At 40.9% G+C, this 22,753-nt stretch overlaps 1 protein-coding gene across 2 annotated transcripts in view; it reads left to right on the top strand.

The window, feature by feature from the left end:
• Positions 1–6,798: 6,798 nt before the first annotated feature.
• Positions 6,799–22,753, top strand: part of podxl (podocalyxin-like) — a 70,019-nt gene continuing 54,064 nt past the window's right edge. Inside the window, exon 1 of one of the 2 annotated variants that reach the window (XM_049567090.1) lies at positions 6,799–7,164. In XM_049567090.1, the coding sequence (XP_049423047.1) occupies positions 7,122–7,164 (43 nt within the window). In that variant the 5' untranslated portion in view covers positions 6,799–7,121. The remainder of the gene's footprint in view (positions 7,165–22,753) is intronic. The other variant, XM_049567089.1, reaches the window with a different exon arrangement.

Below are 22,753 nucleotides of genomic sequence, written 5' to 3'. Positions count from 1 at the left end.
CACTTATGGACACTTGGCTGCATTGACTGGAAGGAACAAAACATTTTTGGGAACTTCTAAAGTTTAAAACCACCACACTGTGCTGTGTTTGTTTGCTTTCACCTCTATTTTGGTCTCCACTAACTCCTGTATGTCTAGCTACTAAATGATCCACGATGTCCACCCGCTAGTCTCTAACTGTGAGAGTGAACCAGTAGCACAGTTTAGACCCCTCTGATATGTGGTTGAGTCACAGTGATGTTCTAGAGACGACAGTGCTGGTGAACAAATGCATCTGTCCAGAGGCATAGCCATCATTTCAGAAGTGAGGGGGACGAATTGTTCAGAGGTCTATTGAGTGATTTATCATCCTCTCGCATTCAATTGCACCTCTCCTTAGCGGCCAAAGAACCACATAACCACAAACAGCCACAGTACAGCACCAGGGGACCGACTTTAGTTCTTTAAAATTATATACTATCAAAATCTAAAGTTTTAGCTGCCAAACTCTTGTTGAGTTGACACAGAATGACCCTCGAGCATCTACAGGGTAAGTAGCCAGATAATTAAGTGCCAAATCACAACTCTGAACACGAAAAGTTCAGTAAAACGTCATTGCTGTTAGCAAGTTATTAGTACACAAAATGGAATGGAAGTGACAAGGTAACAGGGTAATAAGCCACATAACTTAATTTAATTTAATGGCATGATGACAGAAAGTGACACAACACTAAACATATCAACATCAAGATGTATTTTACATTTTAGTCAAATATGACAGCACAGAAGTGCAAAATTAATCAAATATGTTTAAGCCTTCTCCCTGTGCTACCTATTGCAATACAGACAAAAAACATTTTAGAGCATAAATAAGAGTAGTTCTGATAGCTGTGAAAATTATTCTAGGAGTCACTCTTATCCTGTAGACATTTCCTTGCCAGTTATAATTTCTTCTTACCTGTGAAGCCTTGGGCTGATAATTGGTGCTGCTGTCAGGTCGCAATAATATAGATAATAAGTGTGCAAAGCAAAATTTATAAATAGAATTAGGAATAGTAGTGGTGACATAGCTGTGGAAATTAACCTCAAAGTCACTTTTATGCTATAGATATTTTCTCTCAACCAGTTAGAATCTCTCCTCACCTGTGAAGACCCTGCATGATCATCCTTGCTGGCCTCTGGTCCACTGTCTCCTCCCTGACCCTGCTCTTTCTATTGTGGCAATAAAGATTAAAAGAATATGTTCAAAGCAATCGTGAGTACAAGTTCTGCGCAGAAAGAAGAGGGAGTGGGTTTATTCCTATCATGAAGCTAGCTAGCAAGCGATTTAACATAGGTAACAATAACCTTAGTGTTCCTGTTAACTAGCTTAACTTGATATATTGGCATCTATTAATTAGTCATCATTTAGCTAACATTATCTACATGCAACAGCATTACTCAGCTTACACGGTTTGTTTGGAAGAAACTGTGCAAGGTTTTTTGCTTCTTGCTGGCTGGTTTGCTGCACTGCCCAGCAGCATATGTCTTGTCTGTGCATTGATTCAGATCACAACACGGCAGCATGTGTATGCCTGTCTACTCATGGTGCGTTTAAAGACGGTTCGGAAAAACACGTTACCACATATTAAAAACGAATTGAACGGTTGTAGCGGCTGTCAAAAGGAGGGCACAGATATGGGAAGTGTGGGGGACATGTCCCACGCGTACCCCGCGTCCGTTACGCCCATGCATCTGTCAACAAGTGAGTTCAAATAAGTGTGACTGAGAAATCTCATTCTCACATGCAACGAATACATAAATAGCCACAAACAAACAGGTATATATTACTATCAATAGGGCTATACTAACAATGTATGCACACACTCATACCACCAGCATGAATGATCCCAAAGTATGTGTACACACCACACACAATTACTCAGAGAGCACTTAGTGCAAGTTTTGGAGCTGTGCAGTCGAAGCTTGACTCCTGATTACTTTGAAGCTCACTCTCTAAAGCTTGTTATTAATGACTCCTAACTGTTCCAGTGGCAGGAAACACCCAGGAAAACCTCCACACCCCTGATCTTATCTCTCTTATTTTTTTCCCTGGACTTCCCATCAGCAGCCAGTGGAGCTTGCATCACCTCCCTAAAAGCACAATAGCAGCTAGATGATTACAAAGTCTTTTTAGAAGAATAGTTTGTTGTTGTTGCATTTTGCATTCAGAGAAGGATCAAGATTAAATCAACCCGTCAGTCAAGGGAGATTTGGAGTTAAGTGAATGGAGGCATAGTAAAAAGTGCCCTGAAAGCAATTCCTGGGACGTTTGTGAATTTCTGTCACCATAGCTACAAGCAATTGGGTCAACTCGATGGTTTCTGCAGGGCAACAAGCTGGCCAAACTGCCTGACTTTAATCCAAAAGTCAAACAGTATGCCAGCTGGAGCAATTTGCCCATTTCTGGGGTAAATTAAACTGTCATTTTGGGCTAATGGAGAAGGAATGAATTAATATTTACAATTTCAAACTCCCAGCACCAGAAAAGACACAACTAGGATGGGTTTATTTAAGTTTCTGCTACTTATACATACATGATGTTTTAAAATAAGGAATCTAAACCATTCGACTTTTGTACTGTCATGTAACCAATCTTTATTATACTGCAGAAGCAGATAAACATTTATGCTGATACATAAATGTCTTATAGAAAAAGAAAGAAATATATTAAATTAAATAATGATTTAGTTCCACCAATGCTCTCTTTCATTCAAAGTTCTTTACAGATAAAAAAAACAGAAATTAATAATTTAAAGATGAAATTGTTTCTTTTTAATGTTTAAGTGTTGACTTGTGATTGTGGGTTTTTTTTTTATAACTTAAATACTTTACCTGCAAAATGACCATTTGTATTTCAATTACTTACTTAACAACACAACTTAAAGCAACTCTTACCTTTCTTGCATTTCACACAGCACTTAGAAAAAATCTGAACATCCACAACTCCCGCCTCCCTCCACAGTCCCATCCCCCTCCTCCTGCAACTCCACCTCCCTCCAAAGGCCTACTCCCCCCTCCTCCAATACTCCAATATGTCCTCATGATGTCTATGATAGATGTAGGCATTGGCAAGGTAACGTTAGATACACAGAAGTGGGGAGCGAGTGTGACGTTACAACCAAGACAATCAAACGCAACCCCAGAGTATTAAAACTCAGCAGGAGTCAGTAGCTATGTTTCCATCCAAAAGTGATTTGAATCATTGGGAAATGCGCATTAAAAAAAATATGAATCCTGTGTGTTTCCATTAAATGTACAGACTTTGGTGAAAACTACGAAATCGGGCAAGTTTTCTGCAGAACCAGAAACAAAACAAGTCTCGCATTCTTCTTCTTCTACGTTTTCTGGCGGTTGGCAACCAGCTTGTAAATGCATTACCGCCTTCCTGACCCGGAGTGTGGATATCACCATAGAGAGAGGTGCGCTATGTCAGACTTAAAGGATAACTTCGGTATTTTTCAACCTGGGCCCTATTTCCCCATGTGTATGTGTGCGTATGATTCATAGGTACAACTCGTTTTAAAATTGGTTCAGTATTGAGGGAGGCGGATGCAGCTGGCAGTCGCGAAACGAGCTAGCTCTTAGCCTAGAGCTAACCCCCTCCGTTCTTCCCCCGCTCCTGTGTCCTGTCACAGCGCTGCCAGCGTCTCCCCTTCGGGACAGCTCCAGGTGAAACCATGGTCATCCCAGGGCTAGCTCGACGTAGCAGGCCAAGCTTGCTACACATCCTGAGCTCTCTCGGTTGTAGCGTTAGGTCTCTGAAGCGGTTTCTAATGTCTGTTAGAAACTTGCGACTGTATTGTACTGAAGAATTTACTTCTTGTTGCACTGTGTTTACTTTGCCGGTGTACGCAGAGGCTGCCGCCATGTTGATTCAAACTTAGAGGCAAACTAAAAATACCTGTCCAGCAGAAACTCTGTGACCATCTCATTCCTTTTTAGCTCAGGATGAAGTTCCATCAGTCTTCGACATCGCTCGAAGTACCTGAGTTTTGGCTCTTGCAGCATCGAGTTCTCAGTGTTAGATTTTTCTGCTATACTCTTTCTTTTGCCAACTGTTGGAATGGCTGGAGCTGGAAGTGGTGGTCTGCATTTGTCTGCCATTGTTATGGAGAAAAGTTTATATCCACAAGCGTCCCTGTTACTAATTTATATCCACAAGCGTCCCTGTTACTAGTTTATATCCACGAGCGTGCCTGTTACTAGTTTATATCCACAAGCGTCCCTGTTACTAGCCTGTTTGTTGTCTCACAGACTCGGGAGTGGGGGCGGGGGTGGAGGTGGGGGATGATACGTGAGCGGTTACGTCAGTCGGAGGCCTCCACGTGGGGAAGACAGGCAAGACAGGAGAAAACTCTGACCAATCATTGCATTCAGTCCGAATGCAATGATTGGTCAGAGTTTTCTTAGAACCATATGAGAATGGTATAATTATGAGTTTTTATTTCTGGTGGAATTCACTTACATTTTAGTGTGCCATCAGCTTATTAATAGCATTAACCTAAAAAAAAAAGAAAAGTGTAAAATTTCCAGAAAGATAAGTGTTGCTTTAAAACAAACAAAATATCAGCGTCATCTAGTGTCAGTATTTTATGTCAGACTGACATTGTCATTCGATGTCCTGACATTGAATTACGGTCATCTGATGTCACAAACTAAATTCTACCAAATATCAACAACTAACGTTGGTGGCCAGCTGGGTCAAGTCTGTGAATGCTGACCATTATATAGAAATGTGAACAAGACTACCAAGCTGACTCTAGACATCAATATGATGTCAGAAAGACAGTGGACTCTTACACTGGACAAGACGCTAAATTTTGGTTGGAATGAAGAACGTGTGAACGATATTTTAAATGCCTAATGACATTTGAATTTCACGTTGTGTGGACGTTAATAATATGACATTATGCATTTTTTGGGTTTTGTTCTACGCATCTTATGATCAAATGTCATTATTCTATGTCAAGATGACATTTGTGTTTGGAGGATATCGGATTTTACAACACAACTTAAAATAAAAATAAAATGACAACAGATGTTGCTGCAGTTTTTATTTTTATTTATCCTTTGAGATTGACATCTCTTTTACAAGTGAGCCCTGGCCAAGAAGGCAGCAAATCAAAGTTACAACAATACAACAACATAAAACATAAACACAACAGTACATAGATACATATATAAAGTACATACAGTACACATCAAATTCAAAGAAAGTAGCTACAGACTTCTGTTTTTACAGACTAACAAACATTTAAAATCACCCAAGGAAACAAGGTCAGCCAATTTTAGCGTTTTCTGGAGCTGATTCCAGGACCAAGGGGCATAGTAACTAAAAGCGGTCTTCCCAAATTCAGTGAAGGCGCAAGGGGCCGAGAACAACAAAAAGTCCTGAGAGCGCAGGCTAGTAGTAGTAGAGCGATCAAGGAGGCTTTTCAAATAGCCAGGGAGTAGCCCTAAGATGGCTTTGTAGATAAAAATATGCCAGTGGAGCCATCTGCGATAGTTTAGTGATATCAGACCAGACCCTTCATATAAGAAGCAATGATGGGTGAGAGATTTGGCATTCAAAATGAAATACAAGGCACCATGATAGACTGTGTCTATAGCCTTACGGGATGCAGCAGAGGCATGCATATAAAGACCATCACCATGATCAATCATGGGAAGAAAGGTAGCCATGACAAGTCTCTTTTTGGCAGTGACATTAAAACAATGCTTGTTTCTAAAGTAAAATTCTAGTTTAATCCTGAGTTTTTTGGCAAGATTATCCAAATGAATAGAAAAAGTAAGTTTAGAATCAAGCCAGACTCCAAGATGTTTAGAGGAAGCAACCTGTTCTATGCACTTTCCATCAGTGGTGAAAATGTGAGGAACAGGAGGCTGGGAGTGGGATCTAGAGAAATGCATGATTTTTGTTTTACTAGCATTTAAAACCAGTTTAAGATTTTTAAAATCAGCCTGAATCGGGCTAAACAATTTTTGGAGGTGCTGAAAAGCGCAAGACAGAGAGGAGGCACAAGAATAAACAATTGTATCATCTGCATACAGATGAAAGTTAGATGAATCAGAATTTCTACATCATTATTCTACATCAAATTGACATTGACGTTAGTCATCCTGACACTGAATTTTGTTCAGCCAATCCTACAGCTTACTTTCAACCAAATATCAACGTCTAGCAACAGGTGGGTCAAGTCTGTGAATGCTGACCAATATAATAACATGAACGTGAACACATTCCCCTTCTGTGTATGTGTGTGTGTGTGTGTGTGTGTGTGTGTGTGTCAAAGTATTGAAATGGACAACTTAACATGAAGACATGCAGACTTTGTGAATCTAAACAGGCCTTTCCCATTATCAAACAACATCAGAGCCAATGTGACTTCATCCTGCGTCCTTGAGTCGTGGACCATTTTAGGAATGAATGAAAAGCAGGGGAACACATTGTCTTACAGCTTCCTTTGTTATTCAAAGTGTCCCTGCAGCAGAGAGTCCACAGCTCTGGGATTGGACTGGACTGGGTCTGCCCCTGGTTCCTCATGATAAGGGAGGCAGGGCAGTGCTGCTCTGTCTGGTAACAGCTCAACACTTTGGCTGAGCACAATACAACATCAAGCCACCCACTGTGGGAGACACACACTCTCACACACACACACACACACACACACACACACACACACACACACACACAAACACACGCACGCGCGAGCACGCATACACACAGAGAGAGAGAGAGAGAGAGAGAGAGAGAGAGAGAGAGAGTGTGAGTGAGGGAGAGGGAGAGACCCTAAGCTACAGATCCACAGCCAAGGAAACCGCAGATCCCCCAAATCTCCAACTCTGCGCACAGAGAAGAGAAAGAAGCAGCAGAGACTAACAAAAGCATTCTTGGCTTTGAGTTTAAGAGAAGAAGGAAAATAGTGAACAATACGTTGGGCGAGATCATTTACTTGAGATATAAAGTGAAGGAGAAAAGCGTGACAGGACGGCGTCAGTCAGTGGGTTTATCATCCCTCTCCAAATACTGAGGAACGGATTGTCGTGCTGCGCTGCATGAAGGACGATTCCATCTTGGGGAAGAAGCGTGCAGAAACAGAATGAGAGCCATCATGAGGATCACGTGTCTGCTGCTTTTACTCAGTGAGTACCCTACAATTACATTTAAACTCCATATACACTTGTAATGGTTCCGCAGCGTTAACGTGCTGGAACATGATTTTTTCTCTGTGATATCCGATCTGTCTCCGGAATAAATAACAGGGTGTCCGGATTTGTTTTGTTTTGGGGAGTGAAAGCAGTATTAGTGTGTTTGTGCAGCAGCTGCAGGACATCACTGCTTCTTTCTTTAAAGACAGAACAGTGTGTAACAGACAATGTGGGCAGCGTGATGCAGCAACAGGTGCGTACAATATACTCTTAGAATAATCTGACCTCTCGTTTGATCATAGTTGTAGTCAGCGGTGGATGATGTTTCCAGATGTTGTATCTTATCAAGAGTAGCCACATTTTAACCTAAAAATACTCCATTACGAGTAAAAGTTCTGATTTTTAAATTTCACTTAATTGAAAATACAGAGGGGCGGCACGGTGGTGTGGTGGTTAGCACTCTCGCCTCACAGCAAGAGGGTTGCCGGTTCGATCCCGGGCGTGGGAGCCCTTCTGTGCGGAGTTTGCATGTTCTCCCTGTGTCAGCGTGGGTTCTCTCCGGGCACTCCGGCTTCCTCCCACAGTCCAAAGACATGCAGATTGGGGACTAGGTTAATTGGTAACTCTAAATTGTCCATAGGTGTGAATGTGAGCGTGAATGGTTGTGTGTCTCTATGTGTCAGCCCTGCGATAGTCTGGCGACCTGTCCAGGGTGTACCCTGCCTCTCGCCCGATGTCAGCTGGGATAGGCTCCAGCCCCCCCGCGACCCTCAAGAGGATGAAGCGGTTACAAAATGAATGAATGAATGAAAATACAGAGATACAGCATAATGCGGCTACTTAACTATCAATAGTAAAAGTCGATGTCAGGTAGTGGTGGAGGAAGTATCCTTCACTTAAAGTACAAATACAACAATGTAGAACATTCTCTAATACATGTAAAAGTCCTACACTCTAGAAATGAATCAATTGGTTCAATTTAAAAAAAAAAAAAAAAAAAGAATGAAGGTAACAATTTGCATGCATCCTTTTAAGTAGTTCCAACTCTGGCATTATTGAGTCAATCCTATGAGTCTGACAAACTCAGTGAGTTTAGTACAACCAACATGATTTGCTTTTGAGTTGAATTAAGTTAATATTTATTCAAAAGCTGTGGTGATATTTAGTGGTCAAACTATTTTATTTAAGAGTTTCAAACCTCATTATTTTAATTCCGTCCTACAAAAAAATGTCGAAAATGCTTTTGAATGTGTGGAACTTCCTAAAGTAAGAAAAAACACGTTAATGAAACAGACCTTATTGGGGTTTTTTATGCTGAAAATCGTTTTAACTGTCTTATCCATTAACCCCATAAATCATTTTTTAGAGTGTACTGAGTCCTACTGAGTCAGGGGTGTCAAGCTTATTTTAGTTCATGGGCCACATACAGCCCAAATCGATCTCAAGTGGGCCAGACCAAGACCAATAACAAAACCTCTTAACTACCCCCTTTATTTTAGTGTGAAGACCAACATTCTAAAAAAAAGTCCATCCATTTACAAACACATGACGAACAGCCTGAAATGTCTCAAAATGTATGAGTGCAAATTGCACAATATGTCTGTTTTTCAGCAATCATATCTTCACAAACTCACCCTCTGAGTACGGCTTTGACGCTGATGTTATTTGGTTAGTAATAAGAACAATAAAAACAGACTAATATTTCCTCAAACCTGGCAGCAGTTCATGTATCTTTTCCATTCTCAGTTCGCCTTGCAAGTTCTTGTAGTCTGATAGTAGCAGTGAATAATATATTGCTTGAGCACTGAATGGTGTTCTGAACACACCAAGCACAATGGCTCCAAATTTCCCTCTGTGAAGAAAGAGGAAGAGGTCCATTTTTCTCAGATAACCCAACCTTCTGTGTCCACTTTTCTCCTTTTTGACAAAGACATTTTCCACTGGCAGCTCCTGCATAAGCATTTTATTGAAAAACTGGACTTAACGATGTCTCTGCAATTTTCACACTTTACAAAGTCATCCAGTTGGACCAGTTGGGGGCCGGTTCTGGCCCGCAGGCTGTATATTTGATACCCCTAAGTAGAAGGTGTGGGAATCACAAAAAGGCCCCCTATATGATAGATTATTATTGTGAAGCCACAACAGCCTCTCTCTCTCTCTCTCTCTCTCTCTCTGTGTCATATGGATTACTGTTAATTTATCATGTTGATCTGTTCTGTACGACATCTATTGCACGTCTGTCCGTCCTGGAAGAGGGATCCCTCCTCAGTTGCTCTTCCTGAGGTTTCTACCGTTTTTTTTTCCCCGTTAAAGGGTTTTTTTGGGGGGAGTTTTTCCTTATCCGCTGTGAGGGTCTTAAGGACAGAGGGATGTCGTATGCTGTAAAGCCCTGTGAGGCAAATTGTGATTTGCGATATTGGGCTTTATAAATAAAATTGATTGATTGATTGAATACAATATCATTGCGATTTAAAATGTTTGCCATATGCAGAGTATTGCAATAACAGATTCCGGTAAATTTCAATTTATAACCTTTTTCAACTGCTAATTAAGAAAAAAATATAATCGTCTGTTTTTATCTAATGAGATAAAGTTTTCAGTTAATTTACCTCAGGTCTGTTGTTTTTATTGCAGCAACATAGAACTAGTGGACTGAAAAAGCAACAGATTTTTATATTGTATTAGACTTTTTTAATAAGTATGGCCAACCGAGGCAAGGAGAAAAGACGAGGTACATTTCACTCTATTAATCATATTGTTGAAGTTCATAATTTTTGTTTAAACTGTGTTTAAAGTAACCATGAGATGTTATATCACTTATGTTACTACATTTGTCAAAAAATCATTGAAAGATTTTTAGCTTTTATCTTTTTCAAAAGTATCCATGCATTGGAGTGGATGGTGGATCTGAGCATCATGAATAGGAAAATATAGTTTAAATAGAGAAATATTGTTCTGGTTTTATTTTCTAATGACACAATTAGCTTATAATGCATTTTATTAACAGTGTCCACAGAATAATTCAGAAATTAAAGATATTTTGATTTGTGACGATGAATACAAATTATATATGTAGTGTGTTTAAAAGTGTCATTTTATTCACTGATATGAGCTAACTATTCATGAAAAATAACTATTTATTGTTATTTGTTATATGTTAAGATTGTCAGTCCATTGGAATGGACAGAAAATATAATATAAATACGTATCCAAATCAGAAAAAAGACTTTTGTAATGATTTATGAGTATAAATCCACTATTTCAACATTTTTCCCCTTTTTTGTGTTTGGAACATAATTGGGTTTTGAATGGTACTCAAGTAAATGTAACTGCAGTGCAGTTTCCTACCGCTATACTGCCTTGTAATGTAAAGTTATACCATTTTTAATTGCTAGATTCAAACTAATTGGACTCATGGAGATGTTTTTTTGTTTGTTTGTTTGTTTGTTTGTTTTTTTTACAGAAAGCATGATTGCATTTCTTATAATGTTGGTCATTTTACTATTTTAATATCTTCACATTTTCCCCGTTAAAGGGTTTTTCAGGGGGAGTTTTTCCTTATCCGCTGTGAGGGTCCAGAGGGATGTCGTATGCTGTAAAGCCCTGTGAGGCAAATTGTGATTTGTAATATTGGGCTTTATAAATAAAATTGATTGATTGATTGACATACCTGATTTCATTATCTATAGGAATGATCACTTGTTGTACAATGTAGGTTACAGTTTGTATGTATAAAATCTTGTAGGGAATAAGGGTGGGGAGTTTTTGTTTTTTTTTACTTAATTTGTGCACAAACTCAGGCTGTAAGAAGCAAAGAGAACGCAAACAGCATCAGTTGATGCAACCTGAAGAAGAGTGCTAACCTTGAAACATACGGCAACCAGAGCCTTTTTGTCTTCCTCTGCTCCTTTGTGTCTTAATTTGTGCACAAATTGAGGAGAGTAAGATCCTCTGAATTGGACAACTCCCCCAGGTGTTTTTTTCTCTGTGTTACTGTGTTGACCTGTTTGGGAAGTGTACATGCCCGTTGTTACTGTGTGAACCACATGTAATCTGTAGGAAATCAGTAATGGCGCAGTTGGAGTCCCTGCCCTGCCCTGCTGCCTCCCACCACCCCACAGTAAAAGGGTCCCCAATGCCCCCCTCCCTCCAAACACACACACACACACACACACACACACACACACACACGCACACGCACGCACAGAGTTGTCCAATAGCCTGTGGCTGCGGAGAAGGAGGCTGAATAATGAAGTGCACCCTGACCTCCCTCCCAGGCTGAGAGGTGAGGAAAGTGTTTTTCTTTAATTATGCACCTGCTGCTTTCTCACCACTTCAGTAGGTGGATTCAGATGGGATGCTTTTATTTTTTGAGCATGTGAAAAAAAAGAAAACATGTGACACGGCCCCATAACTCAATCTGAAGGCTGTCAGCACTTTTTCTAAAAATAAAAGTGTGACATGTTTTTGTGCATGTGAATATGCATATGCATATGTGTCTGTATGATTAACAGCCTGTTATCAGGAGTAGGGCTAAAAGCTTAGACATGTGTTGTTTGCAGTTTTCATGTGAAATGTACCTTTGTGAATTTATTTCTTTAAAATGAGTTATTGTGATTTCATCTATCATACTCGGTAACTTTTGGAAAGCCAGAACTTCAGATCAGTCTGCAGGTTGCAGTTGTTACTTTGTCATAAGGTGATGGAGGAGAAAACATGGTTGCTATTGAACTGCAGATGTCAGAATGCAACATTGGTCCTCTCACAGTGGTCACACAGAACCTAGGAGTTGTTTCTCAATCTCCAAAAGAGCCACTTTTGTTCTTTTACTTTCTTATGCTGAGAAGTAGATGAAAAGGTCCATACTGTCTTACCGTTTAGGCTGTGAGTCAAATTTTGTGTGCATGAAACAAAAACTGATTGTGGTTTGACAGGAGGTTATGTGCAGGACTTTTTCTTCCTTTCCGCAGTTACTTTCTGAAGTTTTGTCATCACAGTGAGGTTGCCAGACAACCAGCTGAGACATCAGGAAGTTACAAGCCAGTCTCTGGTTAGCTAGGCTAACTGACTGCAGCACAGATATGAGACTGGGACTTAAAATGGGTATGTTCTGTGTCTTCACAATGTCCACTGTTTTATTACAAATAAAGTAAACTGTTCTTGTACATTCTGCAGATTGAATGATCATGTATTTTTCTAGCACACACGAACATTGCCGGACCTAGCAAATTTGGTGCCTTAGGCAATCTTCCCCTGGGGTCCCCCTCCTACTCCCACCCCCCAAAGAGACACACTGTCAAAAAAATTATATATTTTTTCTTTATTGTGTTTCATTTGGTCCCAACACACATATACACACACATACAATTATTAAAAAAATCACCAAGTATTTAAAATTATGCTGCTCTGAGATGCTTGAGGTTTGTCCGCTGAAGGAGCTAAAATGAAGATTAAGCGACTGCGAAACGATAGAAATTCTTTAGAAGCTTTCCCAGTAGCACAAAGCACACACTCCACTTGAGCCAAAGAACAAACTACAAAGTGGTAAAAGATCATTAGTGACAGCTGTTTAGCTTGTGTTTATATGATTGTGGTATTTAACAGTACGTAATCACATTGCATTCACTGGATAAAAAAAAAAATTAGACACCTTATCTCGTAATTACGAGATCCTGATCTCATAATTATGAGATCCTGATCTCGTAATTATGAGAAAAGATCTCGTAATTACAAGATCAGGTGTCTAATTTTTTTTTTCTTCTGCCAGATTTCGGTGCGTAACTTGTTCCACAGCCCTGAGCGCACACAGGGTCTTCATCAAACATAGATTCAAGATTCAATATGCACAGTAAGGACACACGTTTCCCTGCAGAATGAAATTTGTTCTTTTCTGTCACCAATTAACGCCAAACAATATAAATCTGAAGTATGAAATAGATCAAAATATATACAGTGTGCACTGTTTTAATATCTCCTTGCTCAGTGTAATATTAATGTGCCTGCTGCGGCTGGATCTGTGATCGTTTGGTTGCTAAGAAGACTGTTAAGAGTGGGTCAGCTCGATCTTACAACTCCTTCTTAGTGAAAGATCTTCTTAAGATAAGAGCGATCTGGGAAACGCGGCCATTATCTTGTCAACATATGGGAAAATGTGTCCAGAGGGCAGTGTTCACCCTTCCCCTGCATCCCCCTTCCACAGTGTCACCTGCTGCTCCTGCTCCACTGTCACCTGAAAGTAGCCCCTCCCCCACTACTGCAGCTATAGCTACAACATCTACCACCCAAGGCCAACTACCACTGTCCTTTACAGCAGACGAGGTTAGGGCGGAGTCCAGGGAAAGTTGCAGGCCCAGATGGAGTGTGTCCAAGGCTCCTGAAAGACTGTGCAGCCCAGCTAGCGGAGCCCCTTCAGTGGATCTTCAACAGGAACAGGCAGTGGAAAACAACGTGTCTCTTACCAGTGCCCAAAGTGGGGTGCTGGGCAGGGTTAAATGACTACCGACCAGTGGCCTTACATTATGAAGACCCTGGAGTGCCCGGTCCTCCATTTCCTGAAGTCAGAGGTCACTGATGCTGTGGACCACCTCCAGTTTGCCTATCAGGAGCACATGGGATGGGAGTATATCGCTTCCTGACCTAATGGATAACAGACTACTTGACAGAGTGGCCTCTGGGATGGAAGCTGTGTCTCTGGGATGGTCAGGAGCAACACTGGTGCTCCACAGGGAACTGTTTTAGCACCATTCCTGTTCACACTCTACACAGCAGACTTTAAGTACAACTCAGAGTCCTGCCACATACAAAAATAATAGCTGATACAGCTATTGTGGCTTGTATCAGGAGAGATCGGGAGCGGGAGTACAGTGACCTTGTTGATGCCTTCAGGGACTGGTGCAGTAAGTGCTGTCTCCACCTGAACACAACCAAAACCAAGGAGATCGTTGTGGATTTCAGGAGGAAGAGATCACCCCATTAACCAGTCTCCATACAGGGGGAGGATATTGAGGTGGTCCACACCTACAAATATCTGGGGGTCCTCTTGGATGATAAGCTGGACTGGTCTTCTAATACTGACGCCCTCTACAGGTGGGGGCAAAGCTGCCTGTTCTTCTTGCGGATTTTGAGGTCCTTTGATGTGTCTGTGGAGATGTTAACCATGTTCTATCACACAGTGGTGGCCAGTGCATTTCTCTACGCTGCAGTGTGTTGTGGAAGCAGCTTGACAGACAAAAACACCAAGCGATTAGACAAGCTGGTTAAAAAAGCTAGCTCAGTGCTCGGGAGGAGATTGGACCCACTAAGAACTGTGGTGGAGAGGGGTGCATTGAACAAACTGAAAGCTATAATGCACAATAGCAGACACCCTCTCCACAGCTTCCTGGAGCGACAGAGGAGCAGCTGCAGCAGTCGGCTCGTCTCACTGCGTTGCAGAATAGAACACTTCAGGAGATCCTTTGTCCACACGGCAATAAGGCTATTTAACACCTCCTGAATCCAGTCACACACACATTTACACACATTACATTAGCCACAGCTGGCTGGACTCTGGAATGGACAATTTTATTTTAATGTAATTTCAATTTATGCACTTATTTTAACTTATTTTATTTTAGGTCTGTTTTAATACCACTGTGTTGTTGTTGATGAAGGGAAGTGTGGTTGTTGTTCTTTGTCTTTTATGAGCTGCTGGACAGCTGAATTTGCTTTCGGGGATGAATAAAGTTATTTCTATTCTATTCTGTTTCTATTCTATTCTATTCAGCACTACAGTTGACCGTCTTTGCACATGTTTACCACAAGTATTTTCTAACATGTACAATGTGTTAAGAAAGAAATCACTGACATACCATTTCACTTTTCAACCAGAGCTTTTACCTCCGACAATGTTCCTGCTAACTGCAGCCAATAGCATCTAAGAGGTAGAAAATCAGGATGTTCAAACTGCACAGCTTTGATTTGAGTGATCAAATGAATCAGTGTTGAAATAACTGGACTATAGTAAGGAGGCAGGATCATAAGTTATCAGTCCTCTCCAGGACTTCCTAACCCCTACGCAGACCATCTCTCTTGTGCATTTGCGGGTTCATGACTTGTCCATTTCCTACAAGATAACGGGCAGTGGAAGTTCCTGGCCCGTTCGTCCAGCAGGGGCCTGGTGAGACGCTGCCTGCTTGGCAGACTTGTCTGCTGTCTGGGCTGGCTGGTGTACATGGGAGAGAACAGAGAACAATAGATGGGGAAAAAACTTTATCAACATCCCAGTTCCCATGGAGGGTGTGGCGGCAGGAGATGACCTTGAGCCGCCCTCACCCACTCAGCTGTAGGGAGGCTTTTCCTACAGCTGGACGGTAGACAAATAGGCAGGAATAGAATATTTAAGAGCAAAGTTAAAATAGGGGCCCCCTTGTAATATAATAGGGCTGAATCAAACTACAGACCACTTGTGATACAGGATAGAAATTCAGTAACACTGATCAGGAGCTGACTGTGACTGCAATAACTACAACTACAGCTACAAATTACTGCTGGAGGATGTGGCTCACAAAGTGTCAGATTTGAAACAAATTAAAAAATTAGAAAACATAAATTCCAAGAAGATATAATACACAGATTTGAATCCTTTGAATGTATCCTAACAGTTATTAACGTTCAAAAAATTGTGACCATAGAAATAGAGTGAGAGTAGAACAGACAGAACAGTTTGCCATGTTTATTTGACCAGTTCAAAAGAAAATGGTCGCTGGTATTAGTTTTTATGGTGACAGCGTCACTTGGGGCCGTAAAGTTTGTCACACTCACTAGTTTGAGTACTAATGAAGAGCATTTCTTGACTTACAAGTAGAAATAAATAATAATAATAATAAAAGCCTAGTCCTTATTAAAAGCCCAGTGCCTTTTACTAGCCTGGTGTGGCTACACATTTTGACGTATAAACACCTGTCTCAAACAGATACCTGGTCTGGTTACCAAGCAGATCATTATGATATAAGTTCTTTGGATGTATAAAACCGGATTATTGATTACCCACTTGAGCCAATGTTAGCTGTTTAGATCACACACAAATACAAATGTTTAAACTTTTGTCAGTATGGAGATGCTACATATTCAGTTGAACAGTTCAGTTCATTTCAGTTCAGCGTCACAACTCCTGTGAAGTGATTCGTTTCACTGTCAGGATTTAATCCATTCAGTCTAATAACATTTGGAAAGTCTAGAAAGTGGCACTCTTTATCTACATTCATGTTAGCAGAGGGCTAAACCAGAAGTTAGCTACTTGGCTGGTGAAAGTCTGTTGTGCGCCTGCTCTATGGGCCCAGTGAATTGGAAGCAGAGAGTTAGTTCCCTGTAATTTTACACAGGGAAGTTAAACTTTTTTGGCTTAATTTGCCACTAAGCAACTTTTATAAGAATGAATAGGGCCCTACCCCCAATGCTGTGCACAGTTCTTTTGAAGTTGGAAGAAGAAGAAGAAGAAGAAAAAGAAGATCAATTCCCAACGGGAAATTCTGTTTTTTCACTCTGACTTCATATACACACAGGCCAGAAATACACACACGCACAAACAGGACCTATACATGTATTAATGGAGAGATGTCAGAGCAAGGGGCCTGCCTGGACAGGTGCCCCAAGCAGTTGGGGGCTCGGTCACTTGCAGTGCCCAGAAAAGCGAACTGGCACCTTTGTACTCCTGACTTGGTTGGTACAGGGACTTGAAGCAAATGTACACGGTATGATAACCATCAACTTTTATATCACGGTATACCTTGAAAGCGATATACTGCTGAAATCCTACATTGTTGCGTTCTGATTTTGAGATTTCTACACTTTATTTTCCACTGTGTTGACATGTGCTTGAGAATCCACCATAGTGGATAGTTAGATTTGAACTGCCAGTAGGAACAACTCTAACAGGTTGGTGCATTCTTAACTCAAGGATCACTTGCTAGCTTTTTCTTGAACTTTCAACCTCATGTCACAGTTTTAATCAGCAAATGGAGTTTGCTCAGTTGTCATGGGGGAATACTGTAGTCCAGTTGTCATTGTCTGCGTTTTTCTTTTTTTTAATCAATGCTTAATATATGTTTCCAGATAATTATCAAATGTTTGATGTCCTTGAAAGTCCCATTGTAGATAGTTAAATAATAAAAACAATAATAATTTTTGAATGTGTCACTGCTCAAAAACACAACTTCGACATATCATGATAGATGAGCTATCTCCAGGAAAGGTTTCACTTTGTGCACATAGATTTTCATAGGTACTCTCATGCACCTGGCATGTACCTTAAACCTGATTTGTTTTTGAAAATGGTTGGCACTAAGTATGATTTGTAGTTGGCGTAGCTCTTCATGATTTAGAGCAGAATTTGTGCCCAAGAGGAAGAAAACTTTGCAAAGACCAGCACCTGCTAAGTCATTCCCAGTCATTCAGTATTCTGTTTGTTTATGTTTCAAACCTCCTGGAAATGAAATGTGTAACTCATATTCCTGACTTCTTCATGGATTCCTGAGGGTCTGATGCAGCCTTTTTTCCACATGCAATGAATGTTGTTTTTAAAGACCAGGCATGGCTAGCATATGCAAGTTTCCTTCAGGGAGGAACCTCGACTCTTTGTAAAGCTCAGTGTTTCATCACTGTCTGATGCTGCAGATGACGAGCCACGCTCTTTCACCTCTACTGCAACCTCACACTCCCTCCCTGTACCCAGCATGCCATGCTGCACACCCAGGTGTCCATAAATCAGGCCCGTGGCTGGTACTGTCACGGACCTTCCCTCACCTCCTCCTCCTCTCCCTCGTCCAGAGCCTCCTCATTCCTCTCCTCCCTTCATCTTTTGCTCCTTACTTTCTCAGCACTCTTTTCATCTGCCTTATCACTTTGTGTGAACTCCCCCCAATGCTCAGGGACAGGAAAACATGAGCTGTGAGCAGTGTGTGTGTGTGTGTGTGTGTGTGTGTGTGTGTGTGTGTGTGTGTGTGAGAGAGAGAGTGTGAAATGAAACATGCCCACACACCGAGCGTCTCTTAATTCTCATAAAGGATTGGTTCACCCAGAGTACACCGTTGATGGTATCTAGCCCTGCAGATAGTTTGGATATAATTTGCACAGGCATAGTTTTCATTTGGATGCACATGTGGGATTAAAGATGACCTGTTTTTTTCCCTATATTTATGTAACAAAAATATATTTGCGTGTTTATTCCAGTGTTTCCCAAAGATCTTATTTATTATATCCCCACCACTGAATTTACCTCCTTTACTTGTTTTTCTATCATTTCCCAAGGGCATTCATAAAAAAACAAACAAAAAAAAACCTTCTTATCAACTTTTTGTATATTTACTGTGATTTACAGCTCAACTGTCTTTATCATTGCTCAGCTACTCTATTTTTTCACAACCACATAATTTTACATTTTATGCACCCTCACACGTTTTATTTCACTACATCAGTGGTTGCTTTGGTTCTGTTAACACCATAGACTGTATGTAAAGATTAGTGCCCAACCAACATGGGATTTTTGAAACTGATTTTAGAAAGGAACAGTTCACAGATTACTGCAAACTGTTCTCACAAATTTTTCGTATGTTTCCCTACGAAGAGCACTGCACGCAAATTCGTACATATCCCTTGTATTTTTTATTTTATTTTTATATAGTTTATTAATCCCCTGAGGGGAAATTCACACGATCACATGACTTGACGCTGATGGCAATAAACAGGGAAACAGTCCCAAGCACTTCTAAGGAGAGAGGTTGGGTTGGTGGATGGGTCACAAAAATGCAGACTTTTGCCTAGCACTTTTCATAGTCACAGTCTTCTCAGTATTCAAAGAGAGACATGAGTAACTGAGCCACTTCACAACTTAGTTAATAATAATTTGTTAGCAACCTCATCAGGGTCTTTCCCATGTGCATATAAGACTGTGTCATCTGCATACATCAGGATCTCCACACCATCACACACAGGTGGGAGGTCATTAATGTAGGGTGACCAGATGTCCCGCATTGCGCGGGACTGCACAGCATTTCTGTGTCTTTTCACGCATCACGCAAACTGAGACCATGTCCCGCATGATTGGTTGTCACCCACACTTGCATCCCCCCCCCCCCCGGCCAATGAGAAGAAGCTGCATGCAGCGGCTCTGTTTATTGTCATAGTAGCACCGCATGTGCGTTTAAGCGCTAGGGCCAGCCCCTCCCGCCCCACATAGCAACTATTTCAACCTCCTTGATAGCCTGCCTCGCCTGGAAAGTAGACGAGAGCAGGTGGCCGCAGCGGGGGGGTTCATTAATTCATTAAAAAAGTGATCAGACCCATATGTCAGTTTGTTTTCAGTCTCCAGTTGTTTTAATTATGATAGATTAATTTATTAAAATGTTTTACAGGTGATCTGTAATTTATGTTCATGATTTAACCTCCATTTGACATGAATTATCCTGTAAATCAGCATCATATCAGTTTGACCTGTCTCCTCAACTACACGGGCTAAATAAACAGTGTTTGACTATAAGGTTAATATTTTCAGCGAAAAAAAAATACAAGACAACAGCTTTCATTAAAGATCAGTCAGATACAGTCAGGGCTTCACATCTGTAGGCTACAGATATTATTTTAAGAATCCTCAAATCCCACTGACCACAAGTCTTTGTGTTGCTAAACACTTCAGCAATTTAAAAAGTCCAGTGTTAATATACAGTAGACTCTGTATAGTTTATGATAAATGTATTTAGTCTCTGATGATTAAACTTCGCGCTGGGGGCGGGTGTCCCACATTGTCCCTCACAAACCTACTCTTTGTCCCACATTTGGTTTATTGGGACCTGGTGACCATACATTGATGTATGCACTGAACAACAACGGACAAAAGAATATTAATTTTTTTAAAGATTATTTTTCTGGGCTTTTGCCTTTAATGGATAGGACAGTGTGTGAAATGGGGAGACAGAGAAAGAGATTGGGGACTGACATGCAGCGAAGGGTCGCAGGCCGGACTCAAACCTGTGACCGCTGCAGTGAGGCAATGCCTCTGTACATGGGGCACCGGCACTATCCACTATGCTACTGATGCCCCAAATGAGTATTAAATTTAAAGATATCCACCCATGCGGGTGACTCTTGTCAGATGTTATAAATTCAGGGCCGATGTTTCGTCCTCAGGCCGACGTTGGCCAGATGTACGTGTGCTATCTGGGTTAGATGTGTAGTTTGCAGCAGGGTTAATATGTGTTCCTCTGCTTTTTGGTGTGTTGTGGTGTAAAACATCTTTGCACACACTCACTGCACACAAGCCATTTTTTCCAATTTTTGGTTCATGAGTCATCTCATGTCGTATACGACAAGAGCGACCCCCGAGGGTTAACCGGGTCAGATAAATAACGTATACATAGCCCTGGGTGTCTGCAAAAAATACATTTGTATTATGTTTCAGTAATGAATCAAAGCACTTACACCTGTAGATACATAAATAGCTGTAGTGCCTCCTCCACCATGAGTCCTTTAGATTGGTAAAATATGGTTGATGTTCAGTATGTTTTCCAGCTATCAATGTTGATTGACTTCTCCTTTTTTCAGATGCACCCCTCTATTTTGAGTGACAAAGCCAGTCTGGGGCACGCAACTTTCACTGTCCGAGTTTGGGTGGCCTCTCTGCCCCAAATTTAAAACCAAAAATGAGAGCGCGATCCAGAGGCACCTGAAAAACCATATGTAAAATGCAGTTCATTTCCATGGTATGTTGATGAGAAGTGTCTGTGTGAGATTATATATATTTCTACATATAACAGTAATGTTTTATGATATTTGTTTGGGACAAAACAAGACATTTTAGGTTGCATCTTGGGATCTGGCAAACAGTGGTTGACATTTTATACCATTTTCTTACATTTTATAGACCGAACAAATAAATTATTTTACTGTTTATCCATTTTTTTTCTTTGTTTTTTTTCTACTTTTGAGATTGATATGGATATCTGGAATAAAAACTTGTTCACAAAAAAAGAGAACTCCAAGTCTACTTCTTAATAGGCCCGTTTCCACCACAGGACAGAGTTCCAGAACTTTTACAGGGGCTAAACATGTCCCTGCCTCGGAGTAGGTACTCAGAACAGCCCTGAGAAACTCCTGGCTGGGGCTTGGGGATTACTTGGTGCTGAGTGGATATACTCAAGGCGGGATGTGACGTTTTGTAAATAACAACATGGTTATCGCAGATTAGCTCAGCTAACTGTTAGCTGTTAGCGGTGTCTGTAATAACTCAATAAACGTTATGTGAAAAAAATATTTTTTCCAGCGGATATCTTAGTTACAACATGATTGAGCTAGCAAAGCAGTTTTGTGTTGCTATGTGTGGTATTTATTCAGTTTTGGGAAATCACTATGTCTAGAAAGCATCAGCTGACAGGGACAGCTAACAGCAGCAGCAAAGCTAACATCAGGACGTCACCTGTTAAAAGCCTCCCATTATCGGATACGACATGAAACTACTCCAGTTAGCTCAATCATGTTGTAACTAAGACATCCGCTGGAAAAAATATTTTTTTCATGGACCATGACCGGAGTTATTACAGACACCGCTAACGGCTAACAGCGTCCCTGTGCCCCTACGCCCCTACGCCCCTACGTCGCCCCAGCCAAAATGGTCGCGCAACGATTATGTCACTTTACAGAGCCCGGTAACTTTACAGGAACCTTCCTCCTACTCCGCTCTCTCAGTGGAGACACGGCGGTTGAGAGGGCCAAGCGAGAGGATGTTCCTGTAGTAGTTCCTGCCCCCCAAATAGTACCAGGAACTTCCTCAGTGAAAACGAGCCTTATGTTGCCAGTACAATAGTGTAATAATGTGTTTACCTGTACTCCTGAAATATAATAGAATACATCTGACAACAAGAGAATCTAATTATTACATTCATTTAATAGTTAAATAGTTACAATTAACCATAGTGATGTAAGAGTAAGTATGACATTTGTTGTGTCCATGGTTTTCAGTTGTTTTGGATGACCTGAAAGTAATCTGCATAATGTTTCTTTATTATTCAATCAAACAGAGTGGGTTCTGCAATCTAAAAAAGATTTGAGAGCAAAAGTATCAATATTGCAGTCAAAAAATGTAAAGTTTTGTTTGCAAATCCTAAAGTTTTGTTTGCGAGTCATTTTATTTCGTTTGCAAGTCAAAAAGTTTTGCGAGTAAAAAGTTGAACCTGGTGGGCGGGGCCTAAACTGAAAGCTGTAAGACACGTCTCTTGGCCAGTCTCGATTGGAATGACAGCTTGCAAAGCATTTTTTTTCTTCTTCTCTTGGTTGGCGGATTGCAAACAATTTAAAGGTGCATACCGCCACCTACTGTATAAGAGTGTTCAACATCATGTCATTTAGCCTGTTTCTTAAATTCTACTCATCAGCCTAGTACGCTTGCAAAGCAACATGGGAGTTCTGTAGTTCACGGGAAATTCAGTGTGGGAGCTGTGGCGAAAATCAATTCGGAAACCGAAGTTTTTCGGGCTCTGGTTTCCAAAATAAATTCGTCCACACGCGTGGTGTGATAAAAAATATATGATATCCACATAAAACCGCAAAACCCGCTACC

This window comes from Epinephelus fuscoguttatus, linkage group LG22 (assembly GCF_011397635.1).
Source record: "Epinephelus fuscoguttatus linkage group LG22, E.fuscoguttatus.final_Chr_v1".
Lineage (NCBI taxonomy): Eukaryota > Metazoa > Chordata > Actinopteri > Perciformes > Serranidae > Epinephelus > Epinephelus fuscoguttatus.
This window is presented reverse-complemented; position numbering and strand designations above follow the sequence as displayed.